The sequence below is a fragment of the Lycium ferocissimum genome, chromosome 6 (assembly GCF_029784015.1).
Source record: "Lycium ferocissimum isolate CSIRO_LF1 chromosome 6, AGI_CSIRO_Lferr_CH_V1, whole genome shotgun sequence".
NCBI lineage: Eukaryota > Viridiplantae > Streptophyta > Magnoliopsida > Solanales > Solanaceae > Lycium > Lycium ferocissimum.
The window spans coordinates 73,293,898-73,303,339 of NC_081347.1; the positions used below are offsets into that span (position 1 = coordinate 73,293,898).

General features: G+C 35.0%; 1 protein-coding gene across 1 annotated transcript; it reads right to left on the bottom strand.

Annotated features, from left to right (window-relative positions):
- Positions 1–2,071: 2,071 nt before the first annotated feature.
- Positions 2,072–6,338, bottom strand: LOC132060392 (kinase-interacting protein 1-like). Its single transcript, XM_059453435.1, has 2 exons — positions 6,035–6,338; positions 2,072–4,820 (listed from the first exon to the last, which is right to left on the bottom strand). Exons 1-2 carry the CDS (start codon positions 6,126–6,128, stop codon positions 2,245–2,247), a joined length of 2,670 nt encoding a protein of 889 aa, XP_059309418.1. The 5' UTR covers positions 6,129–6,338; the 3' UTR covers positions 2,072–2,244.
- Between the last annotated feature and the right edge of the window lie 3,104 nt (positions 6,339–9,442).

Sequence of the window (9,442 nt, forward strand, 5' to 3'; positions counted from 1 at the left end):
TTCCTCCCCTATGTATAATTAAAAAAACGAAATTATTTTTGGGCTAAAACAATCCATAATTTTAATATGATGTGATTTTTTCTGTCTTAGGCTAAGCAAGTAGGATTTTTCTCATAACGTCCCCATCAATAAAAATATTCAACGGGTAACTTACTTTTCTTTTCGGCTACTAATATACAACTTAGTTTTACACATCCCAACAACTACCTTCATAGCTTACCAAGAAAGGATCAAGGCTGCTTCCACTAAAGTCGATCGATCCTTCAAGGAAATTACTACTTCATTGAATTCCAATTAACAATGTTATTTTTGAGTCTTTTCCAAGTAATTCAAAGACAGTTTGCCCGTTCATTCCTACCATTATATAACATTGCTATAAATAAACGACAAAACCCAATATTGAACCTCAAACAATATAACTTCACAAAATCACATCACCATGAAAAAGAACTAGTGGCGGATTTTAACCACGCGTTCACGTCTTAACGAGTTCAGCAAAATCCTATATTACTTCTGATTGAATTCTATACATATAAATAGAGTTAGATATACATTTCAGAATCCACTCTCTAATCATCTCAAAATTCAGGAGTCTATATTTTGGATCCGCCACGGAAAAACAACCCATGGAAGCCATCAACAACTCAAGAAATGGCTTTTCACTATCAATGATCTGTATTTCCCTCTTGTTGGCATTTAACATTTTTGGGACTATCTACAGAGCATATATTCACAAGCAATATTCACTCCTAGCTTTCATCTTCTTCGTATATTTCAGCTTCTTCCTGTTAGCGTACTGCTCGTATATATATCGTCGCTTTCCATCAAAGGAAAAGTCATTGCAGAAGGATATTATAGGACTTGTTATATGGTTCTTGTACTCAGCCATCGCATTTGGCTATGTCGCTCAATTTTCGCCGATTTTTGGCTTACCGGCTGCTTTGTTTCTTTATGCTATTGCCATTGCTGGAAGCGCCGTTTTCTTCTATATCTATGTTGTTTATGAGGAAGATGAAAATGAGAAGGAATGCTTTTGTAGGAATGGAGAGGGAATGAAAATGAGTTTCTCTCAGGGGAAATGGGATGTCATTTCAGAGAAAGTTTGAGCAGAAGAATATCCAGAATTTGAAGTTTACACGTCTCGGGTTTTACCCTTTGGAGTTTTTGGATTCTAAATTAATAATTTGTACATATTACATACAAATAAAAGGTTTGGACCAAAGCTACTGGATTTGCCCAACCCATGCCTACTACTTTACCTCCACCTCTGAGTTTGAGGGTCGAGTTGATTAGATAGAATAGAAATGAAGCACAAACTAACAATGCTGAAGAACACTAGTATGTAATAGTATTATTTATCTCGTTTGATTTGTGATTTTACGTTTCCAATGGATTGGTAAGCGAGTGGGTCTATATCTTGCGGAACTTAAGGTTAATTAATGAAACATGTTCTATATATAATGTGCTATAATACCTTGGTTATTTGCATAATTAATGAGGTACATCTTAGTGAACAAGATTATAATAGCTTGGTGCAATCCAGCGAGAATACCATAACTTCTAATGTGATTAGAAGAAGGATCTTCGAAACTTAAGGTGTTCGATTCACTAACTATTAGTATAACCTTTAGGAGTACTTCTAGTTTTTTTTTTTTTTTTTTATCCAAGAGATCTCCAAAAGTCAGTTGTCGCATAGTTCGAAACTCGGTGGATAATAAGTCAGCTCGTGACGTGCACCTAACCCACACGTTAGGTGTTATGCTCTTACAACTAGCGCAAATACCTGGGGGCCGAGAAGAGTACGTTTAGAGCGAATGGGAGGAAAACAAACACTACAGGTTAATAGGTGAAATCTATAATCAACTCATTTAATCAATTGTTTAACACTCCTGTACCATTATTTGTGCCAAGTCTTTTCTTATTTTATATTTAATTGTGATCACAAACTCTTCACACTTCACAAACTATGTTGATTTCTCAAAAAGTAGTTGAAACAATATTAATTAGCGTCTTAGAAACCCAATTTTCGTGAAGTTAACATTTCTATACTCTTTGACAAGCACGAACATAATTTTTATTCCATAATTTTACGTCGGTCAGAATTCTTGTAGAGAATAATATACCGGTTTAGAGTATTAACAAACTTCCATATACATGTATAACCTGGGAAAGAAAAAAAAATGGGAAAAACCAAAAGGAAGAAGAAAAAACAAGATCAAGAATAAAAGCTCTATACAAAGGTACTCAGGACCTAGAACTTTTAATCCGTGAAAAAACTGAACGCTTTTGCTTCTTTGGTTTAGTTCCAAAGATGAATGAGTGCAAAGGAATTCTCGATTTACTCACTGTGTGCATCAGTTGTGATTGGTTTCCATTAAGTCCAAATTCTTGATCCAACTGTGTTATAGTCTTCTCGATGTCTACTTGAAGTATAGTTACACGACGAACACCAGCTTCCAGTTCCTCTCTTACCTTGTTGTTCTCTTGTTTCATGTTGAAAATTTCACCTTGGAACTTTGCAGCTTGATGGCTGCTGAATCCGAATTCATCTAATGCAACTCCCTCCTTTAGTGCTTTTGCGATTTCGTCCTGAATACTGCACAAAGCGAAGAACTTGCGCTCTAGTTCATCTTTCAGTGATAAGGTTTGTGATAACCACAATGTCAGCTCATACTGAATCTCCTTCATGTGTTTATATATTGGCCTGATTTCTGATTTTGTGTCTACTTTAAGGCTGTTGTTATCTTGCATTTCCTTGTCTTTGAGTTTAGATATTTCGCGCTGCAAGTCGTTGATTGTATTCTTGAATTTTTGAATCTGATGGAAAGCTGAGCTGAATCTTAGCCAGAAATCCAAGTTTTCGTTTAGTATTGCATTAATGCTCATCCGGAGTTTTCCCTCAATTTGCGATACTGATGCACGTTGATCAACCACAATCGTCTTGATGTCTTCTTTATCGCGCTCATCCTTCCTTTGTGGCAGATCCTCGGGTTTTAAGTTTTGAGCAAATGAAGGATCAGATGCTTGGCATTTTTCTTCCTCCAGCTCTTTATTTTCGGACTTATTTCCTTGCTGTAAAAGACTCAATTTTCGACGTAGATTATGTATCTCCTCATCCCTCTTTGTGATAGCATATTTAAACTCTCTTATCTGAAGTGTGAGGTCAAGTTCGGTTTCTCTATCTTTCTTCTCCATATCATTCAGCTTCTTTGTAACTTCCTTATAATTCTTGAGAATTGTTTTATAGTCATTTAAGAGAATATTTTCTTTATCATCCAATCCACTCAACAGCATCTGTTGCCAGTTAAGTTCATCATTCTCCGCAACTCTCTCTGTTTGTGTCTCGTAAACACTACTTCCGGATTCATCCGAGACTTGCTCGTTGCCTTTTCCAGCTGGAGTTGGCTGCAAAAACGTGACATGCTTCTTTGTGGTTTTCTTAACTGCCCCTTTGTCACTTAGAATGGAATGTTGCTCTTTGCAAACTGCATTATCTTCTGTTTTTATTGTACTTGGATGATCTTTTTGTTTTACTGGATCTTCTTTTAACTTGATTTCAACAAGGGTAGTCACGTCATTTGGCGATGAATCTGTCCCATCGAGCTCCTCATCTGGTTTGACACTACTCAATTTACCGGATAAATGGTCAATATTAGCACTAGCTTCAACAAAGTGAGTTTGAAGGCTACTGTTTTGGTTTACGACATCTTTGTTGAGGATCTCAATAGTTTGCAACTTTGCTTCTATCGCTGTTACCCTAATATTCAGATTGTGTGTATCATCCGTCAGAACTGCCTTATCATCTTCCAAAGACTGAACTTGTTTTTGGAGTTCATCAGCTTCTCTTCTTAATCTGTCAATTAAAAGAGTCTGAGATGTAACTTCTGTTTCTAGGCTGATCACCTTATTCACAAGCTCATCGATTTTTTCAGCCAATTGTGATATTGTTAACAACTCGTTAGACCCCTTAGAGCTCGCATCAATTTGGTTGTCAATCTTGTCCAACGACTCTATTTGGTTTGGGATATTAACAATATTTGTCTTTGGTTCGTCAGTTTGATTGCGAAGATACTTATGCCTAAAGGACTTAAGTTTCTTACGAGAATCTTCGATTTTCTTGAATTCGCCTTGTGCTTCTTGTGTATATACATCTTGTTTCTCTTGGAGCTGAGTTATTGTTTCTCGACAGGATTGTAATGCTGCTTCAGCCATCAAAGTGCAAGCCTCGGCATCCTCAATAACTCGACCCTCACCAAATTCGTCCTCCAATTCATATATCTTTTGCTGTTTTTCCATGATTTGGTTTTCAATTCCCCTGTACTTTTCAAGTCCATTTTTGTAGGAGCTCCGTACGAACTCTTTCACAGTTTGTAAGGCCAATATGTCTTTCTGAAGCCTGTCGATCTCTTCAATAGCCTCGCTTTTGTTCAAACCAGATTTCGATACATCTTCCGTTTTGGACGATTTTTTGCCTGGCCTTAGTTTGGAGGTAGTAGACATAAGAGCCTTCAAGTCTTTTGATCCACTTGGTGGGATTTGTGTGAATTCTTTTGGCATTTTTGGGGCACCAAATTCATCTTCCTCTTCCATTGCTTGTTGAATCTGTTCAGGGAAAATAGTAGCGATGGTGTTGTTCGCGGTCTGAAGTTCCTTCGATAAATGATCATATCGTTCAGCCAATGCGCGGTAGGCACGATAGGATTCTTCAACAAAGTTTATCAGCTCTGGTCTTTTCTTGTAGTACATTTCTGCCCTTTTTGCAAATGAATCTCCATCCTCTTCAATGAGCTTAATCACACTTTCAACTTTCCCTTGCATATCTGTTAACACCACATATACATAAATGGAGTTGTTGGTTTTCATACTCAACAAGCAAAAAGAATTTGTAGGCAAGAGAAAATGCAAGGAGAAAAAGAAAATGCATATTTGATTGACAACAGTACCATTGATCACTTTGAAACTATGTTGCTGGGACTCTTTGAAAATGTTGAGGGGTGCCTGTCGGATCCTCCAAAAGTAGCGCCTTTTTTGGAGGATCCAACATGGATGCGGCAACATTTTTGGAATGTCCGAGCAACATAGCTTTGAAAGAATCCTAATGTTAGATAATCCTTAAGTACTATGGACCTAAATAGAGCATTTATGATATTTGAGGATTCATACAATCGACCACGACTAGCTTGGGATTGATCGAGGCGTAGTCATTAATGAATACTCCCTCCATTTCAATTTATATGAACCCATTTGACTGGGCACGACATTTAAGAAAGAGGGAAGACTTTTGAAACTTGTGGTTCAAAATAAGCCTTGAAAATTTGTGTGGTTGTAAATCATTCATAAAGTGAATTTATTTCCAAATTAGGAAAGATGTCATTCATTTTAGCACGGACTAAAAAGGAAATAGGTTCAAACAAATTGAAACAGAGGGAGTATTATTATTCTAATAAGATTGTGTATTCTAGCAGATATTTAGAAACCTTTGGTAACATTTTTCTGCCAGGTTGTAAATTGAACAGATTATGGAGGATGAAAATCATTATAATGTAAGCAAAAAAGAACATGGAGAGGAGAGAAAGTCAGGAAATATATTGCCAAAATCTTGCAGACTTCATCAAAATGTAAGCAAAAATATTATTACTAGCCTTATGATGACATATCATATTTATACTTGAATAGTATGAGCCTTTCACTTTTTATTTTATTTTTATTTTTATAAGCGTAGTGTTAGGGTAAGCTTGCGCACACCTCAATTAATTCCATGAGATACTTATTACCTCCCACCAATGCATGCATCGGGCAACTCTGTCCACCAATACTTGAACATATAGAAAGAAATCACCTAATATGCCTCTAATAAGATTAAAACCTGAAACCTCATAATTCTCAACGGCATTTCCCATCTTTCTTCTCAACAACATCCAAAGATACAATTTACATTATGCCATTTTTAATCAATGTTGTAATTTCAACCAAAAAAAAAAACCATAAGAATTTTTCAAGACCAAAATCCCTTTTTTTTTGGTTAAAACCATACCTTGAAGGCTTTGTTCAAGCCATTTGGATTGTTTGGTCCTAATGTGACTAGCTGCCCACCATGAATAAGCATTGCTTGCAGCTCTTTGCAACATCTTGTCAATTCTTGATCTTTTTCTTCTTCCTCTTCTTTAAATAATTAACATAATTGTTGAAACTCTTCCTCTTCTTTTTTTTCCCAAAAGAGAAAAAAATATCTTAGGAAAGAGGAAGAGTTTCAAACATGAGAATTGAGAAAGCACAATGAAACTTAAAAGAGAAAAAAGAAAAAAAAACTCAAGAGTTCTTGTTATTTGGGAGATTAAAGAGAATTAATTATTAGTCTATGGTTGAGAGCTAATTTAGCTTCAAAATAAGTCATAGCCATAGCAAATTAGCAAATAAAAAATACATGAACATGGTATCAACTAGTTCCAAAAAACCTTGTCTTTCCTATAAAGAAGAATGACAAAAATAAACATAAAAAGTTAAATAACGAAAGTATTTGTCGATTTTGTTATTTACATTAGTTGATAACAGTCACCATCTAACAGCAGGAAAATATTGAATGCTACTTGCAATTAGATATGTGTCATCGGTGGCGGTTCTAGGATTATCACTGAAGGGGTTCGAAAAATAAAAATGTATTGACTGAAATTTGAACTTGGAACCTCAAGGTGAATTTTGAACATCCTAAATCACTGAACCACCCTCTTCTCTTTTCTTATTTTTTAAGGTGTTCAAAATCCAAATATGCACATAAAAAAATGAAAAAATATCTTATATATACGGTAATATGACAAACAGGGGCAGGCCCTAGATCTGCCCCTGTGTGTCATATTACATGTGTTTTATATGAATAAATAAAATTAAAAATAGACGGACAAAATCAAAACTCATTAAAGTCTCTATTTATTTTAGCTAGATTTGGTTAAATATTTTAGTTGTGATTTTTTTGGAGGTTGGCCTAATTTTATATCTATCACTTGTATTCTCTTTAAAATATGAACCGTCCCAACTGTTTTTTGAATCATGACACCTGCTTCTTTTTAAGGTAAGTAATTCGACTAATAAAAGAAAATATTTTCCATCTATCTATTTCAATTCATGCGGCACACTTAGCACCTCATCTTGAATTTTTCGCGTCAGTTCATTCGTCACTAAAGCAAATAAAAACGGGTTGAGAGTTGATCCTGATGCAAGCCCATCACAACTGGAAAATGCTCTGAGTCTCCTCCCGATGTCCTCACCAAGGCCTTAACTCCATCGTACATGTCCTTGATCGCTCTACTATACGTCACCGGCACACCTTTAGTCTCCAAGCATTTTCATAAAACCTCCCTCGGGACTTTGTCATATGCCTTTTCTAGGTCGATGAACACCATGTGTAGGTCCTTCTTCCTCTCTCTGTACTGCTCCACCAGCCTCAGAACAAAATGGATAGCTTCTGTAGTCGAACGTCCCGACATGAATCCGAACTGATTTTCAGAAATAGACACGCCCTTCCTCACATGCAACTCCACTGCCCTCTTCCTCATAAGTAAGAAATCAAAAATAAAATATAATAAATTCTTATAATATTTTACTATTGTATTCAAATTTTAGAGGTTTGCGTCAATCATTTCATGCTATAATAGTGATATCTAAAAGTAGAAATTATTTACCTAACTAACTATATGACGAAATAATCATCTCAATTTCGAATTTTCAATATCCATAAATGTCCTTGAGAATTCGATTGTGACGACTCTCTTTAGTACCCCAGACCGGACCATATCATACGACGTCGTCCTTTGTTTACGAGAAATTGACAAAAACTTTCCTTTATGTTTGAGGATAACTTCAAAATAGTTCCTTAAGTTTGTACTTAATAATTTTGGTTCTTTAAGTTTTCAAAAGTTAACACTTTACCCTCTATCAAATATTTCTCCAACTATGTCGGTTATATTCGACAGGAACTTTGGAAAATTATGAAATTAGCGCAAACTCGCATTTATAGGTGCATTTTTTTAAGTTTTTGTAATTTTAAATTTATTTCTAGAATCTGGTGCAGTTTTTTGAAGTGTAATTTCTACTATTCATCATATCATTTTACCATCTAGTGTAGTTTTTTTATGTTGCATTTCTCAGAATTTGATGGACTTTCTTAGTGTTTATAGTTGTCCCTTTTTTTTTTCATTATTTCCGTCAAATCTAATAGATAGGTCGGTAAATATCTTTTACAAAGACTAAAAGTGTACATTCCATCCCATCCAATTTAAATGTCTTACTTTCCTTTTAAGTTTGTCACAAAAAGAGCGTCTCCTGCCTATATTTAGTAAGTTGACAATTCAAACACCATACATGACCAGTGTTTTAAAAGGCGAGGCGTAAGGCGGGGCGTTTCACGTATCTTTTGAGGCGTAAGCCAAGGCACGAGGCGTAAGCCCCATGGGGTTTTAATTTTTAGTATTTTATAAAATGATATAATTATAATAAATACTTTTAAATAGGTGAAATAGCGTAAAAAATTGAAGAAAATTATAAATAAGTGATATATATATATATATATATATATATATATATATATATATATATATATATATGCTCCAACCCCCCCCCCCCCCCCCACACACAAACCAAAAAAAAAAAACTAATTAGAACAATCTATTATACGCTACTTACAAGTACAGTATTTCGTTCGTTACTTTTTGAGATAGTAGAAGACAAGATAAATAATTGAAAAAAAAATATATATATATATATATATATATATATATATATATATATATATGCTCCACCCCCACAAAAAAACTAATTAGAACAATCTATTATACGCTATTTACAATGTTTCAAGTTCCTTTTTACTTTTTTGAGATAGAAGACAATATAAATAATTAGAAAAGAATATATATTAGGCATTCTAGCAATAAAAAAAAGTCTTGAGTTTTAAATTTAATGTTTCAGTTCCTTTTTAAAACATTTGAGTAATTACATGTTGACTTTTGAGAATTTGGGCATTATATTAAGGACTTATTTAACAAATTTCGTTTTAGATCGAAGAAGTTTTACGGGCTTACGCCCCAACACGCCCCAACAAAAAAAACTCGCCCAAACTCGGGGCTTACGCCCCCGAATTCCGGGCGTACGCCTTTGGAGGCTTTCGCCCCGACCCATCGCCCGGGGCATTTTTGATACGCCCTGCCCCAGGGCTCGCCCTGAAAACGCCTTTTAAAACCTTTGAACATAACAAGTTTAAAATCACAAGATTCTTAGAACATTTTGGTACATTACACACATCTTTTATTTAGAACCACAAGATTAAAAAATCTCTATATATTTCTAAAACTCAGTATCCAGTCAAACTAAGACATTAAATCGGAATGGAATGAGTAACTTTTAGTAAACTTCAAGGACCGTTATTGTTAAGTACATGGTCATAAAGTACCAT

Coding starts and splice junctions, on each gene's coding strand:
- LOC132060392 (XM_059453435.1), bottom strand. CDS start 6,128: ATGTTGCAAAGAGCTGCAAGCAATGCTTATTCATGGTGGGCAGCTAGT. Junction 4,821..6,034: donor GCTTGAACAAAGCCTTCAAG/GTATGGTTTTAA, acceptor TGGTGTTAACAG/ATATGCAAGGGAAAGTTGAA.